The 18604-nt window shown below is 43.0% G+C and overlaps 1 protein-coding gene across 10 annotated transcripts in view; it reads right to left on the bottom strand.

Annotated features, from left to right (window-relative positions):
- SIPA1L1 (signal induced proliferation associated 1 like 1) overlaps positions 1 to 18604 on the bottom strand; it is a 520426-nt gene that overhangs the window by 38039 nt on the left and 463783 nt on the right. For 8 of the 10 annotated variants that reach the window (XM_027552312.1, XM_027552311.1, XM_027552318.1 and 5 more), the window contains 4 exons: positions 10537 to 10686; positions 6126 to 6250; positions 3753 to 3815; positions 3192 to 3310 (listed from right to left, as the gene is read on the bottom strand). In XM_027552312.1, coding sequence (XP_027408113.1) covers positions 3192 to 3310; positions 3753 to 3815; positions 6126 to 6250; positions 10537 to 10686 — 457 coding nt within the window. The remainder of the gene's footprint in view (positions 1 to 3191; positions 3311 to 3752; positions 3816 to 6125; positions 6251 to 10536; positions 10687 to 18604) is intronic. The other 2 variants (XM_027552321.1, XM_027552320.1) reach the window with 1 other exon arrangement.

Raw genomic sequence — 18604 nt, 5'->3', positions numbered from 1 at the left:
CATGGGATTCTCCAGGCAAGAACACTGGAGTGGGTTCCCACTTCTCCAGGGGATCTTCCCGACCCAGGGACCGAATGGGTCTCCTGCACTGCAGGTGGAACTTTACCATCTGTGTGACCAGCAAAGTCAAAACTGTCATTAGAGTCTTCTAATATCTCAGTCTTAAAATAGAAAGTGATACTTCCAAGGGGCTTTTAACTAGAAAGACCGTATTGATCAGAGTAAACAGAAGGCAGAACGTAAGACTTTTTCTTAGAAAGAAAAGATATCTTTTCTTTCTTCATATAGCATCTATTTAGGAGACAGCTTTTCTAAGGAATGCTAAGAGGTAAAATTTATACAGATGTGTTGAGAAACTAGATATCCACATACAAGAAAGAATGAAGTTGGGTTTTTACCACATAGAAAAATAAACTCAAAAAGGTCAAAGACCTAAGTGTCAGGGCTAAAACTACAGAACTCTTAGAAGATAATATAGGTATACATCTCCATGGATTATGTATACAAATTAGGTATACAAACGATTGGAGTATGCAATGGTTTCTTAAATAGGACACAAAAAGTAAAAAAAAAAAAAAAACAAAAAACAGAAGAGAAAATAAACTGGGCTTCATCAAAATTAAAAACTTCCGTGCTTCAAATAACCCAATAAAAAATGGGCAAGGGATTTGAATAGTCATTCATCCAAAGAAGATATACAAATGGTCAACAAGCATATGAAAAGATGCTCAGTATCATTAGTCATTAGGGAAATGCAAATCAAAGCCACAGTGAAGTAACACTTCATACACACTAGAATAAAGGCAGACAATAAGGATGGTGGGCATTGTTGGTAGGATGTAAAACGGGGCAGCTCTGTGGGAAAACAGCTGCAATTATATACTCAAGGGAAATGAAAACCTACGTCAACAAGAAAAACTTCCACATGAATTTTAAAGAGCATTATTTTTAATAGCCAAAAAAGTAGACATCGCTCACATGTCTATCAATGGATGAAAAAATGTTGTTATATCCATACAACGGCCTATTACTCAGTCATAAAAAGATGCGAAGTACTAACACATGCTCCAACAGATGAACCTTGAAAACATGCTGAGTGAAAGAAGCCAGACACAGAAGGCAACACACTATATGATTCCATTCATATGAAATGTCAACATGTGGACATTCTGTGGCACATCCGCAGGCACAGAAAGTAAGTTCGTGGTTGTCAATGGCTTGGAGGGGATGGAAGAGTTAGGCTTTCTTTTCAGGGTGATGAAAATGTTCTGGAGTTAAATCATGGTACTGGTTGCACAACTCTGTGACTATACCAAACACCATGAAATAGTACACTTTAAATGTGTGAATGTTTTGATATGTGAATAATGTGAATCATATCTCAATTTAAAAAAACGTGGGCAGAATGCTTGTTGGATAGTGGCTTGGTTGCTCAGAAAGATTTTACCATTTATCAAAGAAATACGATTTCAAAGGATATCTGAGTAAAACAGTATTTAAATTAGAGGGCTGAAAGTTCAGATACTTGGTGGAGATTGAGAGAAAAGAAGAGGAAAGACGTGTGTGTGTCTTGACTGGCTACGGAAAGGGGGCTAGAGGAGGACAAACCTCAAAGTGAAAGATCTCCCCTTGCAAAAGGATTTCCCAGTTACTTCACTGGTGCTACTCTAGTTTCTCTCAATAACTACTTGCATTACAAGGCCATCATTTAATTTGCCCAGTTGCCACAGGGCAGAACCCCTGTAGCACCTGGACCTGGGCTATAGAATTTGCTAACCCCAGGCCATGTATGGCGACTGGGCACTTAAAAATGTGGCCAGTCCACAATCAGATGTGTTGAGAGTGTAGAGTATGTGACAGATTTATATGTAGATATAACTTAAACCACATTTGGAATTTTAAGTGCTCTAGCCAAATTTTAGAAAAAGAAACAGGTGAAATTAACTTTGAGAATATTTTTTATCTAACCAGATCTAGCCAAAATAGTATTTGACCATGTAATAAATATAAAAAGTGTTAATGAAGGAGGGGAAATTGACAGATGGCCCAGTGTATCTCGCATTTACAAATGGAACTGTGACAGCATCACATTTCATCAGTAAATCTCTCTTCCACAGCCCAGTACAGGATGCTTGCTCATGAACCTGTGAAGTCTACACTTCAAAACTCATTTCAATTAAAAAAAAAATTGAGCCCCCTCATTAAATCAGTGATTATTAAATTCAGTTATGCCCTCATTCTATAAAATGACATAAATATAAACATACACATTCCAGTGAACAGACAGACCAAGGGAATCCACTGCATTTAAAGAGGGAGGAAATGAGAGTCTCTTATTCCCAATTCTACCTGTAACTGATGGGGGACTGTGTATAATTATGGTAAAGAGACAACAATCAGTGCAGCCCTGGAAGGAAAGAGAAGCGGTAGGGCGAGTTGTCAGGATGCTGTCTGTCTCCTTGATTGATGTTCCAACCATTCATATCTCATGCTGGCAACTGTGTAAGCAAATAAAATCTTAATCAAGTACATTTCTATTCCAGACACTAGGATTGTCTGTGATTGTATCACATGGCCTTCCATCCAAATCCGTGGAGGTAGCAGGTGCATCCTGACGAGGAATTTCAATTTAATCTCAAAACAAGCTTAAGACCAGGCTTCCCAGGTGGCTAAGGAGTAAAGAATCCGCCTGCATTGCAAGAGACTCCAGTTCAATTCCTGGGTTGGGAAGATGCTCTGGAGATGGAAATGGCAACCCTCTCTAGTATTCTTGCCTGGGAAATCCCCTGGACAGAGGAGCTTGGCAGGCTACAGTCCATGGGATCATGAAGAGTCGGACACAACTTAGCAACTAAACAACAACAAAAAGCTTAAGGCCATTGCAGTAGACATTTCAGGGCTATGGCAGCCAGTGCCCACTTTCTATTAGGATGACTTCCCCTCTGACGCTGTGGAAGAATAAGAGAGCAGACCGGTACCATTTTCACTTTGCAAGAAAGGCACAGGGCTGGGAATCTACCATTTTTATTTGTTGTTGTTGTTCAGTCTCTCAGTTGTGTCCAACTCTGTGACTCATGGACTGCAGCACACCAGGCCTCTCTGTCCCTCACCACCTCCCAAAGTCTGCCCAAGTTCCTGTCCATTGCAGCCGTTTTTATTGCACCATTTTTATTACTTTATAGCTAACTTACGTGCCCTTGTTTGTTTGGAGACAAATGAACCACCGGATCCTGACGCATTAATCTCCCACTGGGGCTCTCTCGGAAAGCTGGCAGTACCTTGGATACCGCTGGGAGGTGGCAGGTCGGCTCTGGAACACAGCACAGGACATTACGGTGCAGGCACTAAACAGACGCGGGCACAGGCTGACAAATGAGGACGGCTTGCCCCCGCACCTCTCAGTTCACTGGCCAGCAAACTCGGAATTTCAGCGGGAAGCTTGTCGAGAGTTTGCACGATAGACAGCATGTCAAGAGCTAAGTGGCTGATGGGTGAAGCTTGCAGCTGGTGACAGTGTGTGACACCATACACATGAGCAGAGCCAAGTGCCACCAAACCAGAGGCCATGAACAATGCGGCAAAGTCAGGAGTCAATTTTCGGCTTGGGGAGGCAGGGAAGTCTCGAATATATGGATCAAATTTATGACATCCATTCATTGCAAAGTGTGGCTAACCTCCCTTGGTCTACGTTACCTAGACAGGCATGGATGCAATCGCGTGTTACTTACCATGACACTTTGGACACATTTTACCTGTATATTCATGCTGCTCGAGGACAAAAGAATTGAATTCCTGAGGTCCTCTATAACTGTAAGCTAAGCACAACAGAAAAGACACACAGCGACTAGTTTACTTAAAACAATTGCTTCCTGTTGGACTCCGCTGGCGTTCAGGATGGGGCTCTTCCAAAAGTGAAAGGTAAGCGACTTCGCCTCTTTAACACACCTAAGAGCTGATGGCAACAATCGTGCAACGCCATTCCTAATACGCACAGGACTGAGCAGTGTACTCTTTGACTCTCAACCGTGTCCAAAAGTGGAGAGGCAGGAAAAACAAACTGAAATGAGTGAGCCAATTCAACAAGCTAAGCTCTGGGTCTCCCCTGGGAATCAGCTTATCATCTGTGGATGGACAAAGACGGGGAGAGCCTGGCTAATGAGTAAGAATCTGCTTGACATTTTCAACCAGTGACCTGAAGGTCATTAGAGAATTGTGTTCTTACAAATTGAGTGTAGGAAGGTCAGTCCATTGTCCACAAAATACAGTGTACTGAGGAATGAGAACATAACAATTATTTGTCCTGATTCCTCCCTAGCATGGTTTGTGTCAGCTAAGCCCCAGATTCCTTCTGAAGTGCCAGGCAGAAAGGGCTGGGTTATCCTTTTGGGATGATAGAATATCAAAAGTTATAAAAATTTATTTGAACACTTTCTTTGTAGCCTTAGTTTCTGAATCGAGAAAGGTCTTTGTTTTAAAAAAAACAAAAGGCTTCTCTGGCAGGCTCTAGAAGTATCTTCTTTTTTTAAGAGAAAAGGTATAAGCTTACTAAAAGGATGAACCAATGTGTTAAAAAGATTCACCGGTATTCATTTCAGAACCTTATCTATGAAGTGTGAGATGCCACCAAACTAAAGTGGATACAAGGGGAAAAAAAAAGACGAGAGGAAGGTTTATGCGAAAGAATGACTATGGGCCTAGGACGAGCCTTCTAATTACCCTCTCCAGTCCCAAGACACTGTTTCGTTCCCTGTACGACTTCACATGAGTGGGAAGCGTGACCCTGAACAGTGCACAAAGGCCCGCTGGCAGCTTTGTTCAAAGCCTGCAACTAGGAGCCGAAAAAAGCTGCTAAAGTCATGCTGAAGGAGGGATCCTGTTCACATGTGTCGTTACCATTTCCACGGTATCAAAACATATGGGATTCGAAACGTTCTGTCAAGAGCGGAACAGTGGATCCGAATACGCTCAGGTTTTCGGTGGGGGGTGGGGAGTGGGACAAGAGTAGGGAATGACAGATGGCTTCAATAACAAGGCGCACGCCGCACTGAAGGGGTGGAACAAAGCCTATCTTCAGAACCTGAGGATTCTGCTTCTCTTCTTCAACTCCTGTCTTAATCGAATGCATCTCCACTCCCTTCCATGTTCGTGGGTTTTTAGAGCCCCAGCATGGACCCCACCTCTGCACTGAGGATGCCCTCCCCCGCCAGGTATGGGAACATGGGCGTAGTCACTAAAACAGAACCAAAGGACGTGTTTGCAGAGAGGATAAAACGATGAGGTCTTTGCAGTGAAATCTGTTTTCAGCCCTGAAATTGATTTCTTTTTATTCCACCTTGATAGGAAAGCTACTAGAGGCAAAGGGGGGAAAACCTTTAACAGTCTGGATTCTAGTCCCTGATGTGTCAACTGTGTTGATGCTAAATCCCTGGTGCTACTGTGTTAAAACTCAATCCTGTTTCATGGCAAAATGTTATTGTATCAACTAGTATTTAGATGTCATCAGAGAAGTGTGTAGACAGACAGGGAGAGGGAAAGGGCCATGTGCCAGAAACCCAAAGGAAGGCTCACTCATGCAAATCTTTTTCCCTTCCACCTGGTTTTATCCTAAGACATTTCCTTAGCTGACAGCTTCATAGCAGAGTAGGGGGAATAAAAAGCCTATAAGGGAAGAAAGGCATCCTTAAGAGGTGACTAGAGAACAATTATATCTCTTACCCATTTTGTACACAGCTTTTAAATTTTTTAAAACTCAACATTAAGAATATCAACTAATCTCCCAGGGCCTTTATAGTAGGCAAAAACAAAGAGATAAATAAACAAGGCGGGGGAGGGAGACAGCACATAAGTGTCTTACTACTCTGGCATTTCAACCTTGGTGCTGAAAATAATTCCTATGTACTTTCTGTCTTCAAAGTCAGGGTCACTGATGAATAGAATTCCTTGACTTCTCTCTCAGGTCTTAATTGCTGCTTTGACTTATACACACATTAACAGACTTAATGATCACTCCTATTTATGACCCAGGAATGTACTAGAGAAGAGAATGCACTGATGACATCAACCAGGGCAGCCAAAATCACCTGGGTATAAAAGCACCTTGCTCATTGTAGGAATTAGTTACTTACCCATCTGGTCAGCGATGCTGTCTTCACTTCTTTGCCAGCTGGGTGTGGATTTCCCGCTGCCACCAATGTCTGATTGGGTGTTCTGCCTGTCGATGGAGGCGGGGGATCTGCGGCTGATTCCAAACCTGGGGGGATTTCCCCAAAGGCAAAGACAACGTCAGGGACCTCGCCCATACGGGAAGGCAGTCCTGGGTGTAACGCACTGAGCTCTAATGATAGGTTCTACCAGCTTTGCTCACAGGTCTGGACTCAGTCTCGTGCATGCATACATGGATGCCAGAACTGTGGATGTCGTGGTCGGGATACATCCCTCTGTTCAGCAGAGTATGTATCTAAGTATGTAAACTGTGAACAAGGGCAAGAGTCATTAGCACTGAGCCAACCTAAAATAGACACGGTAAAAAACCAAAGCCTTCTGGCCCTTGTGTAGTAAGCTCTGACGCGCGTTCACAGCCAGAAGAAAAACGTCACCGGCCTAGTGTTCCTTCTGTGTGTTGTCCAACTGGCACATTCCAGCGGTTTCTCCTAACTCAGAAATCTGCTACATCACTAAGGCACTCATGCTTGGAACAAGTTTTTCTGAAGCTCTTACTCTAGGGTCTGAAAGACAAAGATTGCTATCATTTACATTACATAGGGACCACTTTCCAGACGTATAAATTTCAAATTGCCTTTGGAAGAGCACTTTGGAAGTGGGTGAGCTGGCATATGTAAAGGCAAACGTCTATTTCTGGAAAGAACATTTATCTATTTAACTGAGCTCATTTTACTAATAACTTTTCCTAGGTAGAATAGTAATATAATATATGCTTAATTAAAGTATATGCCTTGATTAGTAACATCAGCAAAGTAAACGCTGACAGAGTCCAGGAAAAAGGGCCAGGGTGTAATACTCAAAGATTCACATGGAAATTTACAAATCTGTCTGTGGGTACTAATGAACTCATAAGTAATTGATACAATAAATCACAAAACAGGACCTGAATTAACTGATGCGTGTGACAGGTGTCTTTGTTACAAACTGTTAAATGTGTGGGGAGAACCACCAATCGGGGTGTTGCAAAGAGAAGGAGATTAGGAGGAGGAAGATCAGCAGCTGAGTTCAGCTTCCCCACCCGGAGTCACTCAAGTTCTGCCTTTATTTATTTTTAAAATGGCAACTCTCATAAGGATCCAGGGAGAAAAACTTATATAAAAGCCTCTGCAATGTAGGGGAGGCTATGAAATATTTTAGTAAAACTCCTACTCTAATATCTCCCTTGTTACTTTTTGCACAAATGACAGTTATTTACAAGCTTAACTCATAAGCATCACTGAACAGTTACCTCCATTATTAAAAACAAATGAAAAGTTGAATTGATGAAAATTTCAGTGAAAAGGCTCATCAAAAAAAAAAAAAAAGAATTCACTAATTATGATCTCTGTCACTTCCTAAATCGGGTCTTTGTTTAAAAGAACTGTGAATATCCTCCAGTTGGCTCCAATGATCCTATTTTAAGTACACTAATTTTTTTTTCAAGAAGGCACAGAGATCAAAGAAAGAAGTGAATTGGAATCTTAGTTTTACTTTTTGGTAGCAGCGGAAACCCAAGACAACTTTTTAAACCTCTATAAATGGAAAGCCAAATGCTTTTCTGGCTGTCTGCTTTTAAAGAAATGATAAAGTAAGCCTGTCTGTCTTTCAACTCTGCCTTGAAAAAAGCTCCACCCAATGAACTTTTGGTCTTAGTTCTCACACACAAGCCTCTTTCACTCTGTGCCAGGCCATCAGGGCTGCGAAGGCCCCATCCTTGAGGAGCTCAGACAAAACCTGTTCTAACTTTACACTGTACCTCTTTTTGAAGAACCTAATTGTCTCTGTTTGGAGGAGCACTTTATAATACTCTAGGAGTCACAGTTCCGATGTGAAGGAGTTTTTAAGTAATCATTTGGCTGATACACGAAATGCATTCAATGACCAAGAACCTTCTCCCTCATGAGTCCGTCTACAGTTCCCCAGGGCAGGCTGACAGCTCTGGAATATCCTCCTTACAAGGGGCCAAACGTCTTCTCTATGATTTTTCACTTACTGATCTCAGTTACCCCTAGATACAAGTTTAATCCCTCACTGAAGAGCGCTGGGAGAAAGCCATCGTGGCCTCCCTGACTCCCCAAGCCTGCCTGCAGGTTGCACAGCCTTGGTTACGTTTCTCACACCACGATCCTCCAGCTCCGTATCTGCCCAGTCCGCCTCTCTTGCACATGTTGTTCTGCCCACATCCCTTAGGGCATGTGGCCCCAAAACACATCTCCAAGGGCGGCAGAACAGACCCTATCCTATGTCCGTCTATCACTGTTGCCTTTAACTCTCTCTTATTCCCATCCTAAACTGTGCAAGTGCCCTTTCCCCTTCATGCCAGGAGAGTAGTTTTATTAACTAGCCCGTGAAACTGCACCTCTCCACTGATCTGGATGCTCTCCACATCCTTACTCCAGCAAGCGGGTGGCACACGCCACACACCAGCAGACACTGAGTCTGCTGAAGCACAGGGAGGGCGACAGAGGGGCGGATTACATTCACAGTCAGTGTATATGGACCTGCGGTTACTATCTCACACCTTGGAGCTTGTCCAAGTTTAACATGAATGAGTTCACAGCAGACTCCATACACTCCTGCTTCACTGTCACCCTGGACCTATTTATTTTTACTGGGCTAAGTTGCAGAGTAGATCTAACAATTGTTCCCTTGGTAAGTGTGACTTCGGAATCAAACCTGGCTCGTGAGGAACGCGTGTCAATCAGACTATGAATACTAAAGTCTCTTGCATCGCTGATACAGACAACAATTCACTTGGGATCTAGAGGAAAACACTATAGCAGCATCTTCCTGTAAAGGTTCACTGCAGATAAAACTGATGTTACAAAGTACAGTGAACAGTCACCAGTTAACCTTAAAGTGATGGGGGAAACCCTCCGTACCAGCTATGGGACGCTTAGTATCGAACATCAAGTCAAATAATTACCACCTTATTAAAAAAATGGTATAGCATGAATATTGGAGCCATGTTTCTACCATTAATAATCACCAAAAATTACTGTTTCAAATTACATTTTAGTATGCCTTGAGAGTACATATGAAATGTAGAGGAGAAGCAAACAGGATTTTGTTGTTGTTAGCTCATTCATATTTTATTACTGTATTAAATATACTGAAGTTGCAGTGAATTCTTACTTTTGAAGTCAAACAAGGCCATTTAAAATCTACTAATCAAAACAAAAAATAATCAGTTGGGCTTGTGGCATGGAATAATACTACTACTTAACTCATAAAATCTTTTGCAGGGGCCTGCAATAAGAACTATAATTTTTTACTAATTGTCACTGAAGTAATTAACGAAAGAAATGTACATTTTAGACACACTACCAACGGACTCCTTGGGGAGAGAGTTGGGGAGGGAAGTATGTTTTACTGTAGTTTTTTTTATTACTTACTTTCTGCTAATGTAAACATTAACCAAAAACATCAACAAAATTATGCTTAACAGCTGTAAAAACCAACAAAAGACCATAGAATAAAAAAATATCCATTATGACACTATTCTCATAAGCAGAATTGTTTTATAACATGGTAAGATCTCAAGAAAGTAAACAAATCATATGTGCATCTGTTAAAAATAATTTGGAGAAAGCTTGGAACAGAAACATATTTTTTTCCCCCAACATGCCATTTTTGAATTTCGAGTGGTTTCAAGGTCTTCAGAGGTGTCTGGCAGGAGGCCTGTGATGGTTCTTTAATTCTCCCTCTCTGCAAAGTCGGTTTCTGCGTGTCACGCGATGTTTTCTGCTAATTCCTTTCCAGCTTCAGACAAGCCAATTTTTTTTCCCTTTTTAGTAGCCTTTACAATCACATACACTTAGCTTTTTCCTTTGTAAGTCTTGTCAGAAGCAGACAGTTACTTTTGGGTGTTTATAGTGTTTTCAAATAAGATGGAGAGAAAAGCTCCCAAACAACCCACAGGCTGAAATCACAGATTTCTAGAGTGTGAGAAAAATCCTTTTAAGCTTTGGACAGAATGAACATTTTCCCTACTTTAACATCAATACAAACTCTACCCAGCGCAAGCAGTATACTCCTAAGTTCACTTTGGAGGAAATTTTAAGAAATGGCAAAATCCATACGATGAAACAAGATCAACACACACAATGGAGGAATCGATGTAATTTGATTTCTTTGCCATTGAGTCCTTAGAGACTACAAAATGATAAACTTTCTAAGAGGAGGTTGGAACTAGCCATGAAAACATTTTTTAATGCAGAGTATAACTGTATTTCCCCTTTCGCTCTTTCGTGAACTGGGTCCGGCTGAATGGAAACTGTTTTGCACATCTGATTTACACACGGGAGCAGAGACAGTGATGCCGACTTTACCTACCCTTCGGGCATGGACTTCTGCCTGTAGGTGCCCCCTCCAGAGCCAGTCTCGCTGGATGAAGACAGACTGCTAGGGGAGTTGCGACATGGCTGGGATCTTGCTAAAGCCATGGATGAGACCGTCACGTAGATGTCCGAACCAGGAGACAGCCTGTGTGTGCAAACAGAAAACGTGAAGTCAGCAACTCAAAGGGAAAATCCCAAGGCGGTGTGATGGGTACTATCACATGAATGCGACAAACGCAGCCACTTTGTGGGGATAGTGAAAATAAAGCCAGCTGGAAGCCCACAAAAGAAACTTCCCCATAAAACTACTCCCTTACGGGGACAGCTGGAAAAAGGCCTTGAAGCGGGCGGGGGCGTCAAAAAATAACAGGGGGGAAGAAAAGAAAACATGTATGTTTCCAAAAGCTGCCAGAATTCAAGGGCTGAAATGCTTATGCAATTTTGCAGTATGGCAGCCCAGAGAATATAATGAGTCCCAGTGACATTAACATGGCAATTAATTCAATTTCCCCACTGGCTCTCCCAGAGTATATGACCACAGTGAGACCAGTACATTCTTTGTATGCTTCTTTGTTTTCCAATTCTATTACTAAAGGTCTGGAATGAATATCCAGATATTGCTATTTAGTATGTATAAATTTGGTTGATAGTGCATCACCATATAAAAACCTCCATGGAAACGTGCCTAGAACTGCAGTTTGCTGAATTTCATTGGGATGACTGAGTTGATAACACAGCAGAGGTGTGCTCTGCCTAGCCCCCAATACATCTCTTTCTAAAAGTATGCGTCCCTCACCCCGCAGACTGGCTTGACGCAAAAAACAGAGCTTTGTGGTCAGGAGAGACATGATTTTTGCCCTCTACTTGCTCTATTCAAGTAGGCACTGGGGCAACTGCAGGGTATTAATAAGTGAGGCTGAAGCCTGTGACAATCTGTCAGCTAAATCTTAACATCAGCTAAAACAATGATATTTTATTTCAGAAGCAAATGCTGGTCCAGATCATTGGCTCTTGTAAAGGGGAAGCAGGGCAGGTCATTTCCATTTTATAGTTGAGGGAGGGGAATCAAAGTCATTTTTTCACTAAGCCAGGCCTCTTGAATTTCTGAGTCCAGTGCACTCTGCGTCAGGCTATTGCTATTCTCTAGAGAAAGATGGCTTTTCTGTGCTTAGTAAGACAGCTTGCAAGGGGTCTGCAGGGTCAGATGATTTTGCACATAAAGGGGTCTTAAAGCTGAAGACAAAAGTTTTGAAGCCCTTGGACCTTCTTCACTGAAACACAGCAGTTTCCTACAGGGAACGTACGTACCTTCTGAAATAGAGCAGAGGGCTCCAGGTACAGGAAACTGACAGAAGGGATAATAGAATCACACTCAGAAGCTTTTCTAGCAGAAAAAGAATAAGGATAGATACCCCACACTATGATCCCCAAAGTTGGTCTATGTCCAAGAGGCAGATCTCTCTTGGGGAGCCCCAACTCTCTCCTCAGTGACAAACTTGTTATCAGGTGTGATTCTGTTATCCCTTCTTTTCCATTAAAACATCTCCCAAATTTCTCACTGTTTATCCTGAAGTAACTGGAAAGGGACTGGAGTGGGGGGAAGAAGGGAAGGAGGAGGTTACAAAGAAGAAAACTAGAACAGCACGAACCACTTCGGCCTGAAGAGTTTGGTTTTTAGATACACCTAATTCAGAGAAGGGTTTCCCAGGTGGCGCTAGTGGTAAAGAATCCACCTGCCAAGGCAGGAGACCTAAGAGACAGGAGTTCCATCCTTGGGTTGGGAAGATCCCCTGGAGGAGGGCATGGCAACCCACTCCAGTATTCTTGTCTGGAGAATCCCATGGACAGAGGAGCCTGGTGGCTACAGTCCACGGGGTCAGAGAGTTGGACACGACTGAAGCAACGTAGCACGCATGCACAATACAGAGAAACTTCAAATATAGTTTCATTTTGCTGCTGCTTTGCCTTTCTTAATGTGAAGAGGAGGTGTTACCTAAAAATGAAAAGAAGGGAGATGACAGCAGAAATGTGAACACCGTTGGGGCCAATGTCTGGGGGCCTGAAGATTTTTTTTAATTCTTTTTGGGATAAACAAGTAACACCATTTAATTATATTCATGGTAAGTGTTTTTGCTTCTATGAGGAAGTCACAACAAGATTCCATAGCCAAAGTCAAGATGTAACTTTCGTATTTATATTTAGAGCTTGCTTTTCTTACCCTGCTCTCCAAAACGTACATTAAATATCTTATGCTACTTCTCAACCTCAGCTCTTTTATTTGGCAGATGTATCAGAAAATTCTACTTGGTTACTGGAGTTATCCCAAAGTGAAAAAATAGCATTTCCAGAAGGCCAGCATTCATTCCCAGGCCTCTTCTGCACTTACATAACTCAATAGTGGCATTGTTTTGGACTGTCCACACACACAGCAACTGATGGAATGCCACCCAAATGTTTTTATGACTCTAGACGTATGTAGGGCAGGCAAAAAAAAAAAAAAAATTCAGAATTAGCCCTTATTCTGATGACTTAGTATTCTTTCCAAATACTGTGAATTTGATACCAGCTCACAAATATTACTGGAAAACAGATCTCGTTCAGAGAGTGGGAGGTTCCTGCCTGCCTGGCACTGGCGGTCTACTGCGAGAGACCATGGCTGATCATTACTGGAATTTTGGCTGGTTGCTGTCTTAATACTTTGAAAAAGAGTAACCCCCAAATTGGCTCACAGAGGAAGTCAGCATGCTAGCCTCTTGAACCTCCAAGCCCCTGCCCCCAACTCTACCTGAGGGGATCACAAGTCTTTTCTTTTCTTTTGAGATAAACACAGATCTTTCTACTTTCTCTCAGTCTTAACGAGCCCCTATTAATGTCTGAATAGGTTTATAGGACTAAGATGAATATATCTGTCACTTGCTGTGACATCTTTTGGAATCAAGAAATAATCTTCTTTGAGAATGCTATGTTCACGGTTAGAAAGGAAGTATCTAAAAACCTTTTTAGCATTTATTTCAGTAGATTCTCTTCCCTACATTTTTATCAATTTAGCTGAGAAATAACTAAATGTTTTTAAAGTAACCAATCTTAAATTTTCTCTATGGCTTTGACTTCCCTCTGCAGAAATAAAACACTGGGGGCTTTTGGACTGTTCAAAGAATGCAGCAATTGAAAAAGTCATGATCATCAGACCGACAGACAATACTCCCATAGTCTGCAGGACTACACTCAATGCCAGCTTTCCACTTACATGCAGTACATTTCATTGTAATGAAAACAGACAGTTGACTGGAATGGACATTTAGGAAGAAATGGTCCAAGATCAATATCAGTTCTTCATTTTTCCAGAAGCCTTCTCACGTCAAGATAAAAGGAAGAGAAGCGCCAAAAAAAAAAAAAAAAAAATCCAGCTATCTAATGAAATAACCCACATCCCACCACACCCTCCCCATGAATCTACTCACAGGACTACACATATGATGTTAATATTGATAAGGCTCTTATTAAGTTGATCTCTTGAGACTGTGATTTACCAATTTATGGATAAGGAACTCTTAGTATCTGCGTAATTGATGCTAAATTTTTTTCCTTGCATAGTTATGTATGGGTTCAATTATGCCCGTTTCCTGCCTTTTACTCCAAAGGGATAGCAGTGCTTGGATGTGTCCAAGGAGATAAGGCCCTCTGTATCTCAAGTGCAAACAGCGGAATGGTGGCAAAAAGAACCGAGAGAGTTTCAAATAGCAGCGATGACTGACAAATTAGATATCCGAGTCCATAATTAAGCACAGCATTTTACCGTAACTTAGCAATTAAAACGCTATTCACCCAGAGAACAGGATTCAGTTCAAGTCTGTCTTTAGCAATGCATATCAACCGGGATTCTTCCCAGAATTCTGTTAAAAAAAATTCTCTAAAATGATTCAACGTAATAACATCACTTGGCTGCTGTATTCAGACTAGGGTTTGAACAAGTTGTGTTCGAATCCGAGCAACTCACCCCTCTATCTTTTTGTCTCTTCCTAACTTTGTGAACCAGAGCTATCCCTGGCTTTCTAACTATACAATTCCTACCAGCTATTCAGACTGGACCACTGAAATCCTGTTCTGATGAGCCTCCTGGGACAAGATCAGTTTACAACCATGAGTAACTCTCGTACAGTTAGGAAAGTACCGCGGTTCATCACACTGAGATAAATGGCTCATCACTTCCCAGTTGCTGGCAAGCCTTCAGAGGTTCACAGACCAGCACACATCGTGGGTGCCTCCTAAGATGAGTCAACTTTATATCTAAGGGTGACTCTACAGAACAGAAGATAAAAACGAACTGCAGACAGCACTAGCTACGTCATTTGTGGGGCCCAGTGCAAACGAAATTCAGGTCTCCTTGTTCAAACATACTAAAACTTTCAAGACAGCAACAGCAGAGCATTAAACCCAGCATGGACCCTTCTAAGTGTGGGGCCCTATGCACATACCTGAAGCTGCCCCTGATTACATGTGGCTGGGCCCCCTTAGCGTGTAAACATGAATGCATTTATCTAGCAAGTATTTCTTTTTTTTTCCTAAGACTTAAGTATTTTTTTTAATGATATATTTTTAGTAGTGAAAGTCACTCAGTCGTGTCCGACTCTTTGCAACCCCATGGACTATATATATAGTCCACAGAATTCTCCAGACCAGAATACCGGAGTGGGTAGCCTTTCCTTTCTCCAGGGGATCTTCCCAACCCAGAAGTTGAACCCAGGTCTCCTGCGTTGCAGTCAGATTCTTTACCAGCTGAGCCACAAGGGAAACCCAAGAATACTGGAGTGGGTAGTCTATCCCTTCTCCAGGGGATCTTCCCAACCCAGGAATCAAACCAGGGTCTCCTGCACTACAAGGTGGATTCTTTACCAACTGAGCTATGAATGCTTTACATGAAATGCATGTTAATAATCTACAACAAAATCAACTTCTATTAGTTTACAAATACTGGTGATTACTCATTTCACTCATTCTCTTTGTCACTTTTTACTAATTCTCACTTTCAAACTTGGCAAGTATTTCTTCAGCACCACCTATATACGGTGGTAGATTTCATTCTTGGGACATGGTGGCTAAGACAGGCGCTCTGATGGTGCTAATATCAGCTTCACCACAAACCAGAAAGGACCCTGCACAAATGATTTCATCTCTCAATCCCCGGGCATTCTTATCTGTAAAAGGAATAAACAGCAACCAACTTACTGGGTGGCTGGGCAGATCAACTGAGAAAACTCAACATGAGGGACTTTGATCAGAGCGTGGCACAGAATATGAGCTCAGTAAAAAAACAGCTGCCTATAGCTCTTAAGCAAAATGCAAGTAGAATGTTACTGTCACGAGGGCAGTTCAAACTGAATGCAGAGGCAGCTCAGGCAGGTTAGAGGTCAGATCCTATGGGAAAAGCAAGCTTTGTGAGGAAATGCACTTGAGATTCATTTTGTAGGAAACAAAGGATTTTTACAGAAGTCAAGAGTTAGGACACAGAACAGGAGGGCGTATGTGGCCACCACAGCAGTACCTTTGGCTGGAACACTTGACCCAGGTAGGATACTGGTGCAGGCTGTGACCAGGAGGACAAATGTGTCTGGTAGGGTGGGCCCACATTTGGTAAACTGAGGGAGCACAAACTTCATCTATTAGGCAACAGGGCAGCCTAGAAGGTTCTGTAGCAAAGCAGTAGTATGGTCAGAGCTGGCCCTGTAGCCCCTGAGATGGCGGGCAATGACCAAATACTGTCCTTTATTTTTTGCCAAGGCCCAAGAGAACTGATGAAATGGGCCTAAAATTAGTGAGATTTCCATATAGAAAGAATCGGTTAGCCCACCACAAATACTAGCCTCTTTCATTTTAATTGGTTCTTCCCTTCACCGATGTTCAAATACTTCATGAAGACCGTCACAACCAAATCCTTTGGTGAGAAGAAGTTAAGTGGTCTCCTGGAACATGCTAGGCTTTTAAAAACTGGAAGAAACTAAAAATAAACTCAATCCCATTGCATCACACAAAAAAAGTGATGCAGAAGCCAAAACACAGCATGCGGTGGTGGCCTCTGTGCTGTGGTTGCTGGCGTGCACCTTCCTCAAGGGGTCTCCAAGACCCCCACCCGGTCTGTACAACTGCCCTAAGCTTCTCTGTTCATGCTCACTCGGTCACGTCTGACTCTCTGCGACCCCACTGGCTGTGGTCCACCAGGCTCTTTTGTCCGTGGAATTTTCTGCGTAAGAATGCCGGAATGGCCAATATTTTAACGCAGGTGGATGGCAGGCTGCCCCTTTCTCACCACACGGAGGGAGGGATCGCCATGAGTGGAGGCAGACCTTGGCCAGACTGGCCATTACCCCAGGTTCCCAACGAGATGCTTATGGGAAAATGTCACACTGATGACTGTGGGGGTGGGTCTAGGTAGCTCACCTGTCTTCAGTATCACTAATTTCCAAATTTTTTACATGTGGAGTGCAACTGACAAATTTTAAAGAAAAATGTCAGTGGTTTCAGATATAAGGGAGCAGGATACACTTTTTTCACCCCTGAGAGTTATTTAAATTCCTGATGGTAAATCTGTCTGTATGGGTTATGTGCCCTCATCGGACAAAGGGCCTAGGACTCCTGCTGCCTTCTCACAAGGCAGGACACGGGTCACATCTGGCTTCTGGGAAGGCCTGCCTCTTGGCAGGTGTGGGGGATGGACAAGGGGTGCTTCTGGAAGAAGCCTCAGGGCCACCATGGGCCCTTCAGATCCTTCCCATAAGGTGTGAGCAGGCCAGGCCTCCCTGGGTGGTTCCTAAGGCAGAACTCCCTTAAAAGAGATAAGAGGGCAAGACCCCACGGCTGGACACATTCAGAAGAACAACTCTGTGACACAGAACAATACGCCCACGGCTCACCTCGCTCCTCTTCCCAGAGAACAACCACTTTTTTCAAGCTCATCTCTCAGGCTATTCCAACTCACCAGATGGTTTCTGCAGCATTTCCTTTCACAACTGCACAGTTCGCCACGATTGTTCCCAGCACAGCAGGCCTCCTGAACTCACCCTCTGTCTCACCAAGGTTAACTGGAGCTGAAGACGACACAACCCGCTCCTTGGAAACACACCGACTCACCACATGCATGGCCTGGACGCAGGCCAACCTGCAGACTGACTCAGGAGCCCGGTGTGGCCGGCTCTACCCTCAACCCTAAGTCCCCAGCTGGAACCAGAGCCCCCTTTCAACACCAGGCAGCTGTGTTTAGAAGAGCACCCACAAAATGACACCAAGCAAGACCGCAACTACCACTTTCTAAGACCCACTATGTATCGGGCCCGTCCGACGAGCTCAGATGGAACAGAGTAACTGTAGAACCTCGGCTTCATAGCACCCTGGGTTTGTTCCCTGAGTCACTCCACGGTTTGTAAAGGAGAGGGAGCCAGGAGGGGTGCCAGGCTCAGGCCACTGCGTCCCTTTCCTGAACGCGTGAATAGAAAACACCTTCATACTCCAATCTAAAAGCGCATGAGTGCTAAGCTGCTTCAGTCGTGTCTGGCTCTTTGGGACTCCACGCGCTGTAGCCCGCAAGGCTCCTCTGTTGATGGGATTCTCCAGGCAAGAATACTGGAGTGGGTTGCCATGCCCTCCTCCAAGGGATCTTTCTGACTCAGAAATCGAATCTGCATCTCTCGGGTCTCCAGCATTGGCAGATGGGTTCTTTACCACGAGCGCCACCTGGAAAGCCCTTTCTAGAAGTGTGAACTTGCAAATCATCTAAAGTGATGCCACTGCAGATGCCAGAGTGCACTCATTCCTTTGAAGAGCTGGGGGCAAAGCAGGGTTAAGAGCTGGGTGAGTTTGAGTACCGCTAGCTCTCTGCTTTATACCTTATCTTGGCTGACAAATAAAATGGCCATAATTCAGTTCCAACCTAATTGAAACCAATGATAGGAAATTCCATCAAGAACAACTCACATTTCACTTTGAGTCAACAGTAGACAGCTTTACTCACAATATAACTTTTATACCAGTATTCTAAACTTAGTCAATAAAAAGCAAAAATTCTACTTAAA

The sequence above is a fragment of the Bos indicus x Bos taurus genome, chromosome 10 (assembly GCF_003369695.1).
Source record: "Bos indicus x Bos taurus breed Angus x Brahman F1 hybrid chromosome 10, Bos_hybrid_MaternalHap_v2.0, whole genome shotgun sequence".
NCBI classification, from domain to species: domain Eukaryota; kingdom Metazoa; phylum Chordata; class Mammalia; order Artiodactyla; family Bovidae; genus Bos; species Bos indicus x Bos taurus.
The sequence above is the reverse complement of the archived record's forward strand: the minus strand, read 5'-3'. Positions and strand labels throughout refer to the sequence as shown.